Here is a 21,589-nt window from a genome sequence, read left to right as displayed (position 1 = left end):
ACACTGGAGAAGACCTGCATTGGTTAAGCTGCACAGAATAGGTCTCTGGGAAAAAGTGGGGCTGACCCCTAACAGACAAGAAATTGCCCATGCAGAGAGAGAAGTAGGGGAATCCAGGCCGAAGAAACTGTGCTCACAACAGGCCAAGTCGAAGAAGAGCCGAGTGTGTTCGGGAATTGAAGACTTATGAGCTGGACAGAAAAAGGCTACTAAGTGGGAAAGGTTGGTGGAAGCTACTTACCTACTCTCACAAACCACGTATTCCAGAACACCTCAGAGCCTGTATAATGCTAATGTTATCAAGAGGCTCTAAGAGAAGAGGCAAGAGTGTACTTCCTCCCAAATCTAAAGTCAAATCTCAAATCTCCAATACTCTGGGACATGTTCTTCTAAAGTGCTGATTGTTCTATTAGTTCTGATGGTTTCAAGACACCGGTGATTTGAAACGTGCATCACTATTCATTCTCTCACAAGGCCTGATGCCTCAGCTAATTATTCCGAGTGTCTGACATGGTTCCCTGAATTCTGGCAGGACTCATTTGCAAAGGAGAAGATTTCCACAGATCGGCTCGTGTCTGAGCCCAGGCAAGTCAGAAACAAATTCAAACTGAACAGAGACTGTGAAAACTTGATTTTTAAATGCTTACATTCAACAGTGATAATCACCTATATTTTTATATCCTAGCCAAAGACAGGGAAATAAGTGAGATACAGACTTGAAATAAGAATTAGTCCTTAGAAGAAAAAGAAAAACTTATTTCCCTTTATATTTAGATTTTAGCATCTAAATCTTTAGCATATTTCCTTTTCTTGCTACTTTGTGGAAAAATACTTCAAATTTATCTCATTTTTTTCTGTACTTTAATAATGAATAGTTTAATTGGTACATGGGAGAATACTGGACTGTTTACCTTTAAGATATTCCTAGAATCTTAAATCACTGTAGTCCAAGATATACTATGCACTTTACACCCAGCTGGCTAGCTAATGAGTTACATAGATAATCACATAAATGAACAGTAATTTTTATCAAAACAGTACAGAATTCTTGAAAGGTATTGCTAGTCTTTTAAATGAATCTGTGGCATTACTACCATCCCCCTTTCTTTAAATAACCATTTCATACATGCTTGCAAATGATACTGTGAATGACATGATCCTCTTTTCCCCCCACATCCAAAACCAAAAATTCAAAATCCAATTGGACACATGCTATTATTCCACATTCAAAACCATCTCTGAAACCAGGGGTAGCTGTGTATACATTAGGGATGGGGGTTTGGGCCCAGTCCAACTCCCTGTACATCTTCATTTGCCCAGTAACACAATCTATAGCCAACTGCTAACCAAGTCAATATGTGGTAAGACTAACAGCCACCCTAACTTGACTTGATAATTATTCTCCTTTAACTGACATAATATTCAATATACTGTTGTTGAGAGCAATAATGCTAAAATTGATGCCTTGAGGGCTACAAGACAATTGAGTTTTAGCCAGATGAAATGACTTGTACACTAATAGTGCATTATAGGGTTCCACAACCTATGGAACATTTTATAGTCTACTTGTACAAAAATGTTATATATAATTATATTCTAAGGCATTTGTGCATGCTTTATCATTACTACATATAATTTTAAAATATTGACCAATAGTCAAATAACACTGCTTTAGAGAAAAAGGGTTTATTTCTATAGTCTAGCTCTTGTTTGGGGGGATTTGCTTTATTATTTTTTAAGTGAGCATTTTCTCACTACACAAGTGATAATAGTTTTGTGTTCTCTGACTTCTTGCTTTTTTTCTAAACCAAGAACTGTTTTCTCCAAGGAGTAAGTAGATAATAAGTGCTGAATAACAAAAAGCATCATTTAAATAAAATCTATATTATATCAATTCTATCAATAAACAAGACAGACACTAAACCTAGTGATCCTCAAATGTAAAAATCATCTATGATTTTCTCAAAATGTCAATTCTAGACTCTGAATGGAGAAATAGATTATATTAAATTTGAGACTTTGTCAAAATGCATATTAAATTTAATGAAAATTAATCATAATTTAAGTATAACAATAAATGACAGTGTTCTTTATATGCAATATTTGACCTCAACAATAAGAGATTTTATAAATGGTTAGTTTATGGTTTTGGTGAATTTTTCTCTCACATTAATTTCTCTTGCAATTTTGTATCTTTAAAACCTGAGCCCTCATATAAAAATGAAATATAGAATATGTTTTCTAAGCTTGCCTTACAGCTATGTTGAAATTTTGTGGGGTTTTATTTTGGGGGGGGGAGGGGACTAATATCTCTAATAATTTCAAGTAAAACAAAAAATAGGCACCAGTTAAGGCAGAACATTACGACCACACCGCAGAACATCCAAAAGGTTCGGTATTTACTGACAATCAGGTGCTGCAGTAAGCTGGGTTGTTAAGATGGCAAAGAATCACAGTCATGCAAATATCTATTTGTTTGGACAGAGAGACACCATGCATATGCTCCACATAGCTTAGGCAAACATATAGTGCATGCAGAACTGAAATACAGCACTGATGATCAAACTAATAAGCATCTAAGTGGAGGCAGAAAGGACAATACTAGATTGGGGCAAAATACTTCAGTAAATAAAGGAAAAAGTGCTGAACCTAGCTAACAGTTCCATTCAAACATTTGCAAGAGGTTTGTTCTTTCATGTAGGACAGGTTAGGGAACGTCGGGCCCGAGGGCTGTACCAGGCTCTTGAAATCATTTGGTCTGGCCCTGCCAAGGCATTAGGGGTGAGTTAAATGTCTGACCAAATACAGCAGCCTAATTTTTAAGTTGATAATTTTGTATGACCCTCGAATGATGTTATAAATACCCATATGGCCTTTGGCAGAAAAAGGTTCCCTACCACTGGTGTAGGACAGAATCAATCCAAAATGGACACTAATAATCGTGTTGTGGAAACGTCTGCAGAAAGACGTGGCCCGGATGTGTCTTGAGGCAGCATAATCAGGGATCCTTAAACTGGCTCCATGCTTTGCTTTTCCTGGCCCTTCCTCCTGGACCTTGTGCCCCCTCAATTCCCCTGACCACCCAGGACTTAACTTTCCACTCACCCCACTGAAATGTCCCCATCCTGAGGCAAGTGAGAGAATGCTTGTGAAAGTCTTCTGTACACTGAAAATGTAATAGACAAGTATTCCTATTAACATCATCATCTCATCTTCAGAAGGCCAAATTTTCTGTGCCTTCCAAGTTGACATCTTACTGAACGAAAAAATATGATCCTCTGCCTCCTATAGCAGACCTGGGAGCAGAAAGATTATCCCACTTCCCCTCTTTCTCTATGCTCACTCACCACCCCTCCCCTGCTCTCCTGCCCTGGCTAACACCTGGGGGGACCACACAGGAGAATGACAGGAATGTGTGTTTTGATGCCAGGTTAAAGCAAGGGGAGACTCGCGGGGCCCCCACTCCTCACATACCAAGCTGGCAGCCAAGGCCTTGCACACAACACAAGGTAACTTGGGGAATAAACAGGCTGGCAGAGCCAAAAGCAATTTTTTTGAAGGGCTCAATCCTCCTGGTATTATCCCCGCAGGAAATTTCAAAAATCACTTCAGAGTCTACCTTTTCCACTATGCTCTCCTCTGGCAGGAGGGAGAACTTCTTCATCATCCATGTAGTCTTTTTGGGTCCTGGGGTCTCCCAACATGCTGTTTTCAACATTTACCCTTCAAGGGTCGTAGGAAGACAGATGGCCATAAAAATACTTCAGAGGCAAAGTACACAATGCAAAACTACTCATAACATACTGCAAAATATGATGAAAGGGGGGCAGGGAGGTTGCAGGGGAAGGGAGTGGAGGCTGTGGGCCTCCCAGAAGAGCTTTAAGACCTACTGACACAAAGACAGGGTTCGGGCTATAAGAGCAGGTGCTATGAAGGCCAAATCTACAACCATGCCTGCATGGTTTGGAGTGTGAAGATTGACTGGTTACAAAAGCGGGGAATTTATCGACATTACAGTTCTTCCTTTGATTTGGACGAAGAAGCAATAATTAGTTAGGGTGCACAGACAACCAACAAAACACCGAACCTACAAATTAAGGGTGAGAACAAGCCTTACTAAACCCAGATGAAATGTCATCTCAGATTTCCACACAGGCATCACCCACCTCAAAGAGCCCTCCCCCTTGAGTAGGGCTACAGCAAGACTTGCTGGAGAAGCCAGGGCACTCATGGTGCAGGGAGAGTGAGCTGGATTCAAAAGGAGGCAAACAAAGCAACACTAGGCAACAGGCCACTGTTTCCTTCCTAACATACACCACTGAAGCCTGCTGTCAGCCCGCTGGGACGTCACTCCTTCTTTCCAATTCCCCCGCAAGCCTGCCAAAAGCACCGTTCTAACCGGGAGAGGGTGTGCCTACCTGGGACTGCGAGAGGCAGGAAGGAGACCAGGTTTGCTTGCCAAGGGCTTTCACCCAACCCCTCCTAGAGCTGGCCACAGACACCAGCTTCAATGTCCTCCCCCTACCTGAAGGATGTACCCCCGAACGTAGTCCCGTAGCGTCCAGCCCAGGCCGTGCAGGATGTGTAGCACCTCCTCCTGCTTCAGGACACTGAAGAGCCGGTCCAGCAGGATCTTTAGCCGCACGGGCACCGCTTGTGTCCCGTAGAGCATCAGGCTGCTGATGTCGAACACCACGTTGGACTGCACAATCTCCACTTGCGTGGGGTGGTACAGGTGCTGGGTGCTGAGCTTATCCAAGGCTGTGGTGGTCCCACCAAGGATCCGGAGGTGGATGGGAATAAAGAGACAAAGGGAGAGGACAGACAAAGCAGAAATAAGTTACTGGAAGTTATCAGGGCTCCATTTCTAAGGCTGCAGATCACCACAGGAAAACCACATAAGTCTTTAAGCAAGTGTTTGCAATGTAAATAGTTCTCTTCCCACCTTCTCCCTGTTTTGTTTATAAATTGCAGACTGCAAAAGACAGCAAGAAAATACAAAACGTATTCAACTTTCAGAAAGAGAGCCACTGAGGATGTTTCTAAATGACTGTGGCTGACTCTACAAACCAGACTAATTAATTAGCTAATTGAATTATGGTGCAACCCAAGTTGTCATGGTGTCCTCCCTTCCCCCACCAAAGAAAAAACGAACAACTTCCACCTAATGTCCTAAGAACAGGTTCGACCAATATAATTTTAAAAAATAAAATCTGCCCTAGCTGGTTTGGCTCAGTGAATAGAGTGTCGGCCTGTGGACTGAAGGGTTCCGGGTTCGATTCTGATCAAGGGTGCATACCCAGGTTGCGGGCTCCATTCCCAGTAGGGGAGCATGCAGGAGGCAGCTGATCAATGATTTTCTCTCATCACTGATGTTTCTATCTCTCCCTTCCTCTCCCTTCCTCTCTAAAATCAATAAAGTTATATTTTAAAAAAATAAAATCCACCCCTTGTAAAACCTGAATGGTTTAAAGAGGAAGAGAAGCATGTTCTTCAGAATGCAGGGGCCTAAAAGGCCTAATTTCAAAGGAATAATAAGGAAAGCTGACATCAGTGTAGGGCTCTCAAGTTAAATGACCAGGAGCGAAGGGAGATTATCCAGAGACTTAGGTCTCCCAATTTTACCTCTTGCTGTTCACCTGTGAGATTTAGTTTAGTGTTCACTGGCATGTTCTATAAAAGTTATCCAGGAGAAACAAAAACAAACAAAAAAAAGTAGAAAAAAATACATTCAAGCCATAATTTAGTCATCTTTTAAACAGCTCTGACCAGGGTTTAGTGTCAAATGAAAATGGAAAACAATGACTATAATCAAAGTTTGAGAATTTCTGTGAATTTCAGCTGTTATGTCAGTACAGAAAACGAAGGGTGACCATTTTCAGAGTAAATATTTTAATTAAATATTTCAACAATTAGGCCTTTTCCTCCTCAAATCTAAGAAATTATCTCTCTCCTCTAGATCTTAAAGCCAAGATCAGATCATACTTCCAGTCCCCATCTTATCTGATTTACTGGGAATTAACTATTGCAAATAGTTACTATTGCAAATAATATAATTATATTTTTCCTCAGTTTCTTTAAAGTGAATTAAGATAACATTGTATTATATGTTATCTTAAAGAGATGCTGCTGCAAAGATTAATGAGATAATGAATGAGAGGTGCTTTGAACTCCTGAAGAGGACACAAAAGCATTAGGTCAACTGTAAGAATTATACACATATGGCCTTCTGGGGATTAAAACAGATAAACACCTGAGCCTGAAAAAAATGGTCATCTAATCTCTTGAGTGAGGCCAGTGGCTTTCAGATAACATCCAGGCTCAAATTCTAACTATACCTGAGAGTACAGTACCCAACGTTTCTGCAAGTTCTAAATCCCTGCCTGGTCTTTCTCACCCACCCTTCCCTCTACCTTAGCCCATAACGGTATGTACTGTACTGTACTGTACATGTGCACTCTGAGTAACTCTTATTTGAATATACCAGTGTCTCTGCATATTAATGCAGGTATTTAAAAGTGCATGCACACACACGGTTTTTACTTATTTGAAATGTAGTTTTTCAGGGCTCCTCCTCCACTCTGGTTTCCTCCTGACTTGTGGTCACTAGAGAGTTCATGTACTCTTGATAAATTGCTTTCTTACATCCATAGTGTAAAGGCCCTTATCATTTACCCGCTGGCTTCATTCAACACATTTACTCCCAGGAATACTTTGTCAAAGAGTTCGGGTTTTCTCATACTTCATTTCTTGCAGTTGATTTGTCTGATCTTTCCTATTCTAGTGGTTGAGTCAACTTTGAATAAATAGCCTTAAAAATTAATTTAATGTTTGGGAAAGATAAGGGATTCACAAGCCTAGGGATTGAAGACTTCTCTCACCCCACAGGGCATTGAGCCTGCAAAGATGCAGGAAAGTATTATTATCCCCGTTCTTCTCCAAGAACTGCTTAACTACTCTGCTGAGTGGCTGTTCTGCTTCCAGAATCCAGTGACCAGGTCAGGGAAAACCTGCTCTCCAACTCTCTTCCATCAACCCTCCTGGCCCAGATCAATCACTTTGTCACAAAATACTCTGCTTATACCACAACAAATAGGAAATCAAGAGGGTTTAGTAGGGGAAAGTAACTGACACTAAATCCTGATTTTTGTCCATGTGTTTGGACCTTGTACTTATGCACTGAGTATATGTAGGTCTGTGTACCAATGTATTCAAAGGCTAGGTGGGAAAAGGTCATATCAGCCCTCTCCCTCCCACCCCTTAAAAATGGCAGACAGTTTTTAGAAGATAAAGAAGACTAACCTGTTGAGGGTAGAGAAACAAAGAGAAATTGTTCAGATAATTGAAAGAGCACAGGTAGAATAGGTATGGCAAAAATATTTCCCTAGATATGCTTTTGAGAACACCAGAGAGTGTGAGTATTATAAGGACATTACCTGATTCCTCTTCACACTAGTAAGTATGACATATGTTATGAAGTAGGAATTCTGTTACAAGCCACAGAGACATAGAACACAGGTCAATAACTTTTTTTCTGTGAAGGACCAGATATTTTTACTTCTTATGGGTTTTACATTCTCTTCCTTAACTAATCACCTCTGTGGTTATGAAAGCAGGTCAGACTGAAACTAATGGTCATGTCTGTGTTCCAATAAAACTTTATTTATACAAACAAGCACCTGGCCACATTGAGCTCTGTTATGGAGGATGAAAGGGTGAACTGGATAGGTTTTAAAAATTCAATAACAGATAAGGAAAGAGTCCTAAGAGTGAAATTTAAGCAGCAATTACCTAGAAGATAAGCCATAGACAAAGGCTGGAACAATATTAAAATGCCCAGCTTGCATATGTCAACTGTAAATTTTGGCATAAACATATCATCAAATATGATCTGTCAAATTTCTTGAATGTATCAATATTTTCTGCTTTATAATTGTAAGGTCATAGTGAGTCACCAAGTTGTCAACAACTTTTGGGGATGTCTCCTTGAGAACGAAGAGTAAGTGATGATTTTTTAAGTGTCATTAATATCGATAAACTGAAAATTGGACTTCTGCCTAATGTCATGATCTTCCTATGTCTGAATGTGGAGGACTCAAATTTGGATCTTAGTAGGGTTAGAAATATGAGTTGGGTCAATGGGATGAAGGCAGGTTAGGGCAAGAATTTTTTCAGTGGCATGAAATGGGAAATGATAGTCACCTGCTTTATACTTTACTAGAGGCCCGGTGCACAAAATTCGTGCACAGGTAGGGTCCCTAGGCCTGGCAGGTCATCAGGGCCGATTGGGGCCTTACCGTTGCTGGCCGGGGCCTTCCTTCATTCTGCGCCGCCCCCTGGTGGTCAGCGCACATCATAGCGAGCAATCAAACTCACGGTCTAAAGGTCGAACTCCCGAGGGGACAATTTTCATATTAGGTTTTTATATATATATAGATGGGCCTAACCACCTGCTAAAGTCCTGTACAAATGGTATTGCCAAAGTATCATTTTCAAATAAAATCTTAACCCAAAACTGGGCATAAAAAACATAAAAGTGAAGCTGGAGTGAGCATGGATTAGAGAACTTGCTTGTTAATCCCTTTTTCTCTTCAACTTGTCTAAGCAGCTCAGCTGGAACCCTAGAGTTCCCAAAAGCACAGTTTGAAAACATACTTTTCTACACAATAAAATGGAATCAATTGTTTCACCTGCTTTGCACCTACTCTCTTTCATTCTAGTAACAGAAATTGAATTTCCCTTTGAGGAACCATTCTTCCCCTATCTTAAAAAAAGAATATTCCTTAAGCCAGGCCTGGAAAACCAGCATATCCCAGTCGCTTGGCCACAGGGATGGGCAAGTGACCTACTCTGAACAATCAAGGACTTAAGGACTTTAGTTATAAGTAGTGGGAAATTTTTCTCTTTCCTCAAAATCTGAAGCTGGTAAATATATGCTTGAGAACAAAAATCGCATGGAAGACAGGTGGGATGCAGGTGGTCTGAGAAAGACCAGGTACTGCCAATATTGTTTGATCCAGAAGATACGGACATGGTCATTTTGGGTGCTGGTACTTTACCTAGAATCTTGGGATACAAAAGCCAACAAACTCTCTCTTTTTATGTCTGCTTGGAGTACGATTCTGTAACTTGTATCTAAAAGAGCCTTAACTAAGACAACTACCTTTGGGGTTTCCAGCTGGATACCATGTAATTTTAAAGCAGGTGTCAGTGAAAAGGTATTTTAGTTCCAGGTCAAATGCAGTTTCTCCAGTGACTGGAATGAAGTATCCTTAAAAATTTCATATCTTACACAAATTTATAAAGTGTGATAAGTGCCATCAACATTAATAAATAAAAAATAATTATGGGGGAATAAAGGAAATGATCTCTAAGTACTAACTAAATAGCATGCATCATTTCAGGGTTTTACAATGATCTCATTTTATCCTCTCAAAAATTAAAAAACACACATTATAACTATTATCACCTATTTGGAGATCACAGACTCAATGTGGTTTAGCAACCAGCCTAAGGTCACTTAGTTATGTCTCCCAAGAAAATTCTGTTTCTACCACATGTTCAGATAAATAGTCAATAAGGAACTCTGGGAACTTGGAAATCTTCATCATGTTACAAGTCCCTAACTCACAGCAATCTGGGCTTCTTGCCCATCACTCTGCTGAAGCAAGCATTTCAAAGGTCACCAACACCTGCCTTACTATGAAATCCAATAGCTTTTCTCCTTCATTATTTTCCATGATCTCTCCATAGCAGCTGACCTTATTGATCACCACTCCTCCTAAATGCTCTTCTCCTTCACTCATGCATACATTCATTTATTCACCAGCACTTAACTCATCACCGAGGTTGGTGTCGCATGCAGATGCAAAAGTAATTTATGTTGTGGCTTCCACCTTCAAAGGTAGACAGATGCAAGCAATATAAATGCTGTAAGAAAGATTTGATAAAGTACTTTAGGACACAGAAGAGAGGGCAATTCTTCCAGGAAGTCATAGTCTTGTAAGAAAACTAGGAATTTATAAGCAAGAAAGGAGGAGAGCTAAGGTAAGGTTCTTAAATAAATGTGCAACAGAATCAGCTGAAGAGCTTGTTAAAACATGTATTGTTGGGCCACCTCCCCAGAGTTCCTGATTCATTGAGTCTGGGGACCAAGGATATGCATTTTTAACAAATCTCCACAGGATGCTAATGCTGCTTGGCCAGGGACAGTATTTTAAGAACCACTGAACTAAGGGTATGTGTGTGTAAGAGCACTGATATCCAACGAATGTGTAACTCTTGAGGCAAAATATTTAGAGATAAGTATAAAAAGTCAGATGAGCCCTAACCGGTTTGGCTCAGTGGATAGAGCGTTGGCCTGCGGACTAAAGGGTCCCAGGTTTGATTCCGGTCAAGGGCATGTACCTTGGTTGCGGGCACATTCCCAGTAGGGGGTGTGCAGGAGGCAGCAGATCGACGTTTCTCTCTCATCGATGTTTCTAACTCCCTATCCCTCTCCCTTTCTCTCTGTAAAAAAATCAATAAAAGATATATTTTTTTAAAAAAGTCAGATGAGCCCAAACTTGTAGAAAGCTTACAAGTTTACTTCTTAATAGGATATAGAAAATATTAAACATTTTATAAGATAAAAGTGATTTATACTTTTACATGTAAAACTCTGACAAGTGTCCGGAAGTTTAATTAAAGCAATGACTGTCAGATTGGGGGGCAGAGTACATGTTTAGCAGTGACAGCCACTGACTATGGTACTGGATAAACCTCAGCCACAGAGCCACAACCTCCTAAAGGAGAAGAGCAAGAGGGAGATGGTCATGTTTGAAAAATCATCACAGGTGATTCTGATAGAAACCACACACAGACCACTGAAAATCACAGATAGAGTTTGGGGGCAGGGATGGACTAACAGTGGTCCGCAAACTCATTAGTCAACAGAGCCAAATATCAACAGTACAACGATTGAAAATTCTTTAGAGAGCCAAATTTTTTAAACTTAAACTATATAAGTAGGTACATTGTTATTAACTTAATTAGGGTACTCCTAAGGCTTAGGAAGAGCCACACTCAAGGGGCCAAAGAGCCGAATGTGGCTCGCGAGCCGCAGTTTGCCGACCATGGGTAAGAATCACATGAACAGAGTAGGATATTTTGCAATACTCCCCTAGAAGATGACTTAACTCACTGAACTTCAAACTTTATATGCCTAAACCTGGGATATGGGAAGGCCTTCCAAAAGGTATGGAGACATAGGGACTCAATTTCCAGATCCTGCAATCCTGTATTTATTCTTTCCTAAAATCAATCCACCTGAGAACAGGCCTGCCAGCCCATGCAAATTATCCATTCCCATTTCTCCTCTGAAAATAGTACCCATCCTTCTTTATGAAATAAAGGTATAGTCTGACTTGCCTTATAGGATTCTCACTGGCCCAGGGTATAAAACTCTCCTGGGTGCCAAAATAATTGATGTTTTCTTAATGATTTTAATTGCTGCATGAAAGCTTTCCTTCATGATTAATAAAAGTACCAAGAATCTGCCAAAGGTTTCCTTGAATACACATATATGATGAAAGAGAACCTAGAACCCGATATTGGGTCCCTGTTGGAATATTCAGAATTCAAATAAAACGGAAAGTGAAGCAATGATGATGCACTCACGTCTTGCATTCCTATCTATTTTAATACTGTGTCACTCTTTATTAAATATCCTGTGAGAGTGAAGCAAAAATGCCCAATACTGAAAATGGCTCCTCTAGACCCCAGCCCCACATACTCGAAGATAAGCCATTCCTTTCAACTATTCCTAATACTAGGGGTGTCATCACTTGGGAAGAGAAGCATTGGGCACATGTAAGTGATGCCTACTCTCAAATTAAGTTTGAATGTTTTCTGGTACCTACAAAATTTTTAAAATACTAGATACAACCTGTGGATAGGAATTTTACATGATTTCTTGCAGAAACTATGCTTATCATTTGATAAGGTAGTTACAACCCACTAAATCAAATAATATAAAACTATTTATTTTGGTTATAATTAACCATTTTCCATCTTAGGCAATTTTCCACATCCTGTTAATAAAAGTAAAATTTGCCAAAACCGGTTTGGCTCAGTGGATAGAGCGTCGGCCTGCGGACTGAAGGGTCCCGGGTTTGATTCCGGTCAAGGGCATGTACTTGGGTTGCGGGCGCATCCCCAGTGGGGGATGTGCAGGAGGCAGCTGATCGATGTTTCTCTCTCATCGATGTTTCTAACTCTCTGTCTCTCTCCCTTCCTCTCTGTAAAAAATCAATAAAATATATTTAAAAAAAAAAAAATAAAATAAAAGTAAAATTAAAATAAATTATGATTTGAATGCCAAAGCACTTAATTCTTAGCTGAATATAATTTGTTTCATTAAGTACATAAAACATTTTTGACCATGAGATCTAGCAAAATTAATGTTTTTATATATGACCCTTATCTAATTTGTCCCTAACATCCAGCAACTGATTGTGATACACAAATGGTACTACATGATCAAAGTAATACCATGGCTTCTAATATATTCCTCATTTCATTTTAAAAAAATCCATTTAAGTTATATATTACAGTACATCATTACATATTAACTAGTGAGAAATAACACTTCTATTGTAAACCAAATTAACTTTTATTAGCTCCACCTTTTATTCTGGACTGTTTTAGTAATTTATGAAACACAGCCCACAATTTATTCATGTTTTTATTATGTTTCTCAAAATATATGTTAATACATCTATTTGAATTGAAATGTGGGTTTAATTTTTCTCAGTTAAAATTAAGTCAGATTTGGCAGTTTCATCTGACCCTAAGCACTGGTGGAAATTTTCATCAATTAAGATAGTTAAGTCTTCAGTGATAATTTAAACAATGACTTACAGCAACAATGTAAAGTTCCCAGTGGTGTTTGTTGTCCCGCAGATTAAGGACAGTTTCTATGACAGACTCCAAGGGTTGTTTAGATCCCAGCTCTGCCACCTATTTGCTGTATGACCGTGGTGAGTTTACTCAGCACATGAAATGTTAGGGTGGCTCATTTTCAAAATTCGTTTGGAGACAGGCAAGCCTACGCTTGAAGACAGACCCCCTGCCTTAATTTCAAGGAGAATATAGAATCGAGACCAAGCAAAGGAGTACAGGAGAAAAACAGATGCTTGGAGTGAAGGTGAGGCAGGGTTATAGGATAAATTTGGGGGACTGAAGGGGAACTCAACTACGATGCAGGGGAAACATCAGGATTCCAGAGGAGCGGCCTCTCCAGCTGCCTAGCTGAATACCCTGCCTCTAGGAATCCTCCTCTCTGCGGGTGGTCCTGAACCTGTACAGTGAGCTCTATCCAAGCTCCTTGCCCTCAACTCCAAACATGTTCTTGCCCCCTATTGCTGTAAAAGATAGGACTAGGAAACTAGGCCAAAAATGCTTGAAATAATACCCTTTGCAGGGTTGGGGATAGTGTTTTCTGATTGGATATGTCATAGGTGCTCACTGAAAAAAAAGTTATAAATTTGAGAAAGAGAAAACAAAAAGATAACCATCCATAATCCCATTATCCAAAGGCAACTATTGTGCACATGCATCTACCTTTTTTAATCCATAATTTTATATCATTGAGGTCACACTATGGATGCAAATTTCTATCTTGTTGGTGCTGTTTTTCTCACTGAACGTAATACATTAAGAACATTCAAAATGATCTCCGACTACTTAGAACCCATAAGTTTTTACATTGATGTTTCCTCTGGATCGATCCCCCCCTTTCTGGCCTACCTTCCCTCGCTTTAGTACAAGTTTTTAGGCTCTCCTAACTCCGTTACTGCAAGTGACTCTTTGCTGGCCTAGTACAACCCTCAAGTCAGTCTTCTCAAAATATCGCTTAGAAAGTCTTGTCTCTGCTCCAGGGTTTCCAATGCTGCTGCCTCCCTGCTCCCAACAACAATACACAAAATCCATAACCAGGGTCAGGAGACCTTGGACAGATAGGCTGACTTCCCATCCTAAAAACTCTGACACAAGCCTTCTGTTCCAACCACAGTGAGGTACTCACTGACTTTCAAACAAACATTCCTAGCATTTAGTATTTGGTCACTAAAGGAATAGTACAGATTTAGTGAAGAAAAACAGATATGATTCAGGCCCTCTGGAAGTGAACAGACTAATGAGGAAATCAGGCCTTTTAAAATACACATTAACATGCATAACTACAAACTGGGTATGTGAGATGAGAACAGAATTAAATGGGGGTGGGGTGGGGTGTCCCAGGCAAGGCCAATTCTGCTGGGACATGAACAGGGAGAGAGGCATAGGATAAAGCTAGAGAGACAGGCAGGATTCCACCTGCTGAGCTACATTTCTTAGATTTATTTTCAATGCTGTTCCTTAAGTGTCTTTCCTCTTATTTATCCTTTTGACTAGCCTTTTGTCTTCAACTCAAATTCTACGTTGTTTTCCCATGAGGGCTGGACAGGTCCCCTCATATAAGAGAAATCTGTCGCAACAATCATGGCACTTACATGTGCCAATCATGTACGTCTCAACCATATGTTGCCCATTTACTGGGTCGCTTATGTGCCTATTTATGAACAAGAGCTTGATGTTAAACAGCAACCCTACCTGAAACGCAATCCCTCAAGGTGTTTAGCCCTCATATTGTTGAATGAATGAATACAGTGAAATGTACAGAGAATAGGAAAAGGCCAGTATGTATTTGCACTCAAGAGTTAAATGTATGATTCCACTGTACCACCAAATTCTTATTTCCACCCATGTCCCTTTCTCAACCCTCTCCTTTTCGTTTTTGTATTCCTCTAGAGAAAGGTGGGGGTAGGTAATTAGGACAGTTTAGAGAATGAGTTGGGGCTGCTAGCCCAGCAGTAATTCTGACCAGCTTTGCATAATTTATTCCCTGTGTTACCACTTCAAGCATTATTTGGAGGTATCCAATGGAATTCTAGGCAAAAACAGTATGAACGCTAGTATTGTTAAAGAAAATAATATAACAGTGCATAAAGTAGACCATAATGTATAGATAGTATAAAAATTATAGCACAGGATCACTACATGTATGATGAATGTGCTAGATTTATGGTCTCATAGCTATAGAAAAAAGTACAGTATAGACTTTGGAAAGTGGTCAGAGAACAGTGACACAATAAGACGTTAAGAATAGCATCTATAAAGAAAAGATTGTTTTTTCTTTTGTAAAATGCCTGGAGAAATAGAAAAGCAAACTCTCTTTAGTATGCAGAACTTTCTCTGGAAAAAAAGGGAGGTTTAACTGCACAATATGGGTACTAGTTAAAAAAAAAGAAAATCGTACAATAAGAGCTTCTTACACTGTGAATTAAGTTACTGAGGGAACATAATTTACCTGGATTTATTTAAAATGCCAGAAACAGAAGCTTAAACTGATAATTTTCTGGCTATAAAACAAAGGAGAAATTGAAGCCTGGATATAATTTCAATAAACACTTTGATAGGATCTATAGTTTTTCAAAGGAGAATGGTGGCTAAGCCACAAGACTCAAAAATGACACATAAGTCTGGATGAAGAAAACTCATTTTTGTCAAGAATAGAATCACTATAAGAACAACAGCTGGAATTTTTGTGGTTCATTAATGAGTGTAAGGTAAATCTAAAATAAGCATAAAGTGCAATGCAAAATATATAGCAAATGTAAAGTAATACACACTTTTAACTGTATTGCTAACTTAGAGAACAAAGTAATGTCCTTGATAAAATTCAGTGTTCGAGTATATAAAATCATGCTGTGGGTGGTGGTGGAGGGGGAGGGGGAGTCAGAAAGGAACTTGCATCTGTCAACTGAAATGTGAATAACAATTTTTTATTTCAATTTTTAATAACAGGAATTACTCCCCAAGCCTTCAAATAAATTAAAATAAATGTAAACCTGTAATTCTACAGACTTCACTTCCAATATTTTCTGTGAAGGTCACAGAAATAAGAACATATTCAGATACTTTTTTTTTCTTAATGTAGGAGTATAAAAGTGCTTTTCACTGATCCTAGAAAATTGGCTCTCAGTGACAGTTTATAGTTCTTAGTTTTCCACAACTTTTTTTTTTAAAAAAAACATAACTTTCTTTAAAAGCCAAATTCAAGTGACTTAGGTGGTTTCCACAGGAACATACTTGAACATTTCAGGCCCTACGTCCAGTGGGCTCCACCTAATAGCTGTTCAGGCATGGCAATACGAAGCTTACAGCCATTCAATAAAAAAGAAGTTAGCAAAGTGGAGTGATTTTTCAAAGCCACCGACTTTACTGAGTAAAACAATTAAAAATTTGTATGAAATGGCCTAAAAGGAAACCTTTTATTTCACTAATTTCCAATCCTGCCCTGGATATTTTTAAATTTTTAAATGCTAATATGAAGCAATTTTACAAGTTCCAAAAATTAAAGCAGCCTTATTCTTTAATTTTGGGAGAAAGCCTAGTGAGCCTTAAATTGCCCGGCTAATTGTTTGGAGAACTCCCCGTCTATTGCCTCAACTCCCCTTAGGATTCCAAATTATAACAGCATCAAGTGGTCAGCTTTTAGGAGCTCTGGGACCTAAAATACTATTAATTTCCAATTGATTAGTATTTAACTCGTGTTTTTAAGGGATTGTTTTAGGAATTCTTTCCACGATTACGTTAGGAATTCAGAAATGAAGTTGTGAGTGACAAGATTTTATTAGAGGAATATCTGGGGTCAGATTTTAAAATTTTGATTACTTATAAACAGACTATTGTTCTCTTTCCTACTTCAAATGCCCAGGCCATAACCTCTGAATTTATGAGGATGGTGGCTCTTCATTCTTGCTAATGTGACCAATAATTTCCAATTATATCACACTTTATAATATGCACACTATACCCAATATAATGATATGTCATTTCAATGTAGCTAGCCCATGAACTTGTACAGGTTTAATGGGATTTCACGTATTTAGAATTTCATCATAAAGGGGCCCTTTGGAATCATTATAACATCAATCCTTTCCCATTATAAGACTCAGCTCTCTTACTAGGCAGGGCCTCAGGGCTCAAGGCAAGGCTTAACTTACCCATAGATTGTAAGCCAGATCCCAATAAAAGCCATAGCACTTGGGGAGAACATTAGTAAATGGCAATGATGACATAGTAAAAACTTTTTAGTGAATCAGGGGATCAATCACAAAGGCGGACAATGATTGTTCATAAGAGAAAAAATTCTTATGACTTGAAGTAATATTTAAGATCTACACATTTTATTCCCTACTTTTGGGGAAAAGAACTATGTAATTGGGAGCAAATTAAGTACAGAATAACTCATGTTCCATTTAAGTCACAACTTTCTAACTGTAACTGTCAAGGTTGAATTAATTAGGATATTTAATACCAAGGAGAAAAAAGGCTTGCTTCTAGATTTATTATTTTTTTTTAAGAAAGAAAGAAAGAAAAAGAATGACATGCAGCTGAAAGAGTTGTTCCTCAAGCCTGGTGATAAAAACTGTCAGCCCTTATGTGTGAAGGGTTTATTTTTTTTCTTGAACAAATAGTGTGCTAGTGTTTTAAGAAAAAAAAAATTCCACTGAACCTCCACAAACCTTGATCACATTACTATGCTTTATATACCTTATGTGAATGGTCCTTCATTTTCTTCTTGTCCCTTAATACATGAGGGATAAATATATGAATATCTTATGGTCCATTATGGATGTCATTCTAGACTGTAAAGGAGGGAAGGGGGACAAAAGTAGTTCCAATCAGGCCCCCCCACCACTTCCTATGGATTTTAATCATCCCTAGTTGACATGTAGCTTTGAGAGTATGTGGGTAGGCACACACAAACACCCACAATTAGTCCAGGGTAGAATCTGAGCTCCACTTGAGACTATATAGGTAATATTTCAAACTGATTGGCATTTCCCCCCTGGGGCCTTGTGCATAATAAAGTCTTCACAACAGACTTTGGAAATCATTAAAGTCTGACTGAGGCACACATAAAAGTAGACTGTCAACACTTGGCTGTTCAGAAGCTCACTCTCTTGGCTAGCAGATTAAACAGGCTCTTGGTTTTACTTCTCCTTCCTCTTCCTTACATGGTCCACTTTTGGGGGCATGTCTTTCCTCGTTTGCAGCAACTCCATCAGAAGGTGGTAAGGGGAAAAGAGAAAATTTAATCTGCAAACTTGACAGTAAATCTGGGAAGAGACTTGGTAATTGAATGTACTTGCTGAAATCAGGTTTGGGGGTTATTTGTGCTGCTGTTCTAGCCAACCTTTAGTCATCAAGGCTAGCTGCAAGTTGACTCCACACACTTTGCTTTATGTAATTTATAGATCAATGAACTAAACGCACACTGACTACAAAACATCCCATTTTAAAAGTAACTACAGGAATATGCAACTTCAGTGGTCGGCAAACTGCGGCTCGCGAGACACATGCGGCTCTTTGGCCCCTTGAGTGTGGCCACGAAGTTTTAATTGCACTGTACGTGCACGCCCACACGTGGTATTTTGTGGAAGAGCCACACTCAAGGGGCCGCAGTTTGCCGACCACTGTGCTACTTAAATGAAACATGTAGGTCCTTTTATTAAATAAACAAATAAAAAATGAATTCTTCTGTAAGAGAATAATCACCCTACCCCAACTTATTAGCTTTAAAGACTACATTTTCTTGAAATCCCATATATCTATCTAAGAATTTCATTAAGGTAACATTGTAACTGAAAAGCATATTTATTTTTGATAGAACATATGCTTTAAACTCTATCAGAGGTGGGGAAGAAACATTTCAAAACTAAGAGAGCAGTGATACATAAAGCCGGCATCTGGTAAGAAATACCTATAAGAAAGAAATTACTATATTCCATCTTTTTTTTAAAAAAACGAACATCCCCTTGTGTCACAAGTATTTTGCCTTCCCCCTCTCAGTAAGTCAGCCTGAAATCTCATTCTAAATCTATAATCAATCTTTCTCTGTTTCCCCCTACTGTAATCCCTTACAAGTGTGGGCTATCACACACACTTCTGACACTGATGTGTGTTTTCTTCTGGATTGCTGGATTTGCCTAATGCATATATCAAGTATCAAACTGCTCTGCATCCATGACTGGTGGAATAAAAGACCCTACATAGAACGATTTGCTCATTTAAAAAAAAAGTTAAGAAGGTAATCTCAAGTCTTAGGAAAGGAAAAGTCTAAACTAATCAAATTTTAAATGCGAGAGCAAAAAAAATATTAAGGACTAGAGCAATACTTACTGATTTTCCCGCTAATATGATCAAAGTATGATTGAGCAGACAAGGAAACCTTGAAGTTACCATCCCATTCTACTAGCTGGCTGTTTGACACATATGAGTTACCCACAGGATAAATATCTTTGAGGCCACTGGCAAAATAACACTATTTTATACCATCACAGATATGTAATGGAGTTCAAACTTTCTGGAAAGTGAAATCTCCTGAAATAATGTGAACAAAGAAACCAAGGGAGCATGCTTGTCAGCACTTTGAATCCTGGCTACCGATTTGATGATGATAATGACACTAATTTCTAATTTAAAGTTCTATTAATCAGTATCAACAGACAAAATTTTAAAAAATCCAGATTTTAAAATGTAGCCATTTTTTCCTTTAGATATTTTACTGTATTTAAAAACCAGTAATAGAAAACACTTGCCAAGTTCATTTAGTCTCTGACTGAGGCACACATATGTGATTTCCTAATTTACAGCTTGCACGTACAGATGTTCACACTTAGTAAAAGGACTTCTTAATAGCTTTTTTTAATTAAAAGTGTGTTGATAATAGGTGTTTTAAACATATCCAAACAACACAGCTGAACTGACAAATGCCTGTTTTCATGCCTCACCATGTCTCACATTGTGGCAAGATTTTTATAAGAGAGAAAAGATTATGAATCAGTCGCACGTATACAGGATAAATGTTACCCCCAAAACCTCCAAATGAAATCTTTCATTAATTTTTCTCTCTATGATCTGTTTCCAAGTAGAAAATGTTAGATTGCTACTAGGTTTATGTAGCTGAGAGCAGAACCACACAGCCTTTGCGTGCTGCCTGCAGTTTTTTTTTTCTCCTTTGCAAAACTTTGAACCCCATCCAGCTTTGACACACTGCCTCTTCAGTTAATAACTATCAAGTTTCCCTTGTCTCCTGTCTACTTTTCTTTGAGGCAATTGCGCACTCAGCACCCCGAGATAATAACACACATCTATAAGATAAAAGCAGTGGCATTAATGTAATTGTCTGCCTCTCTCTCTTTAGCCTAATCTTTTTCTCCTTCAGTTTTGACTGCCTGTGTGACACCTGTTTTTGTCTCCTCTGATCCTACGACAGGTTTTCCGCTGACAAGGTTTTTGCCTGACAGAGATTCCGAAGACAAGAACATAATAAAATATGAAGAACTGCTTGTCAGAGTTTCTGCCAATGCTCACATGAAATAGAGAGAAAAAATGACTTTTTTTTTGTATGAGGGGCCCTATGATGGTCGCTTTTGGCCTGTCAGGAAAAAGACCTCCCTGGCCAATTTCTCCAAGCAAAACAGGTGTTTTCTTTTATGTTAGAGGTTGATTTGTTTTTTAATTATTACTGATAGTAGAAAACCTGAACAGCCAAAAGTGGGGAAGGGAGAATTTCTTACTCTCAGACTTTTGCAGGCAAAGGAGTATTGAAGAACTGCTAAATAGAAGTGGAAGATATTTCACTCCAAAACCATATCTTCTGACTAAAACAAAAATGCCGACATCTGTTAATGATCAAATAAACTTAACTTCTCTAAAATGTACTCCCTGTTAGTGAGACTACTAAACACTCTCACCTACCTTTCACTTGTTTTGTTGTCTGAAGACACAGAAGGAAACAGAAGTGAAAGCAGAGTGAGGGCTGGAAAGGAGAAATGCAGAAACGGGACTAAAGGCAAGGTGTTTGCAGGCTGCTGGAAAAGAGACTGGCAATTAGGGATCAGAGACTTTTAGATACACTTGTGAGACTTGCCATGAACTGTTGTTCCATGTGCTCCCGCAGGGGAGATGCTGGGGTAGGTATCAGCATATGGAGATGAGGAAGTACCCTTCCTGAGCTCCCAACCCAGGGGAGGGGTCAGTATCCCACAGAAACCACCCTTCTGGTCCAGGTAGAATAAACTGAGGGCACACAGAGGGATGCATGTGCTCCTGATGACGGGGGCAGGATCAGTGACGAGGCAAAGGTGAAAGCACAAAGGGCTGGGGCAGAGTTGACAGCGATGAGTGAAAGGAGTATGAGATCTAGGATTTGGGCTTTTAGGATTCTCAACACCAATTTGAACTACTCTACCAAGCAAGTCACTTTAACCCAAGTTTCGGTTCTCCAAATACATTATCTAACTCTTAGGACCTAGCAGAGTGATTCTAACAGAAATATAAGTCAAGTCACGTGTGTAATTTTCATTTTTATAGTCTCATTTAAAAAGTGAAAAATAATGAAACTATTTTTTTAAATATTTTATTTAAAATAAATTTAATATACATTAAACTCTCAATATAGAGCCAATATAAGAATAATTCTTAATGAGATTATATA

At 38.9% G+C, this 21,589-nt stretch overlaps 1 protein-coding gene across 1 annotated transcript in view; it reads right to left on the bottom strand.

The window, feature by feature from the left end:
- The window catches only part of BNC2 (basonuclin 2), a 295,227-nt gene that overhangs the window by 120,195 nt on the left and 153,443 nt on the right, over positions 1-21,589 (bottom strand). Inside the window, 1 exon segment of the mRNA XM_023758914.1 lies at positions 4,526-4,761. Coding sequence (XP_023614682.1) covers positions 4,526-4,761 — 236 coding nt within the window.

This window comes from Myotis lucifugus, unplaced genomic scaffold, assembly GCF_000147115.1.
Source record: "Myotis lucifugus unplaced genomic scaffold, Myoluc2.0 scaffold_144, whole genome shotgun sequence".
Classification (NCBI taxonomy): domain Eukaryota; kingdom Metazoa; phylum Chordata; class Mammalia; order Chiroptera; family Vespertilionidae; genus Myotis; species Myotis lucifugus.
This window is presented reverse-complemented; position numbering and strand designations above follow the sequence as displayed.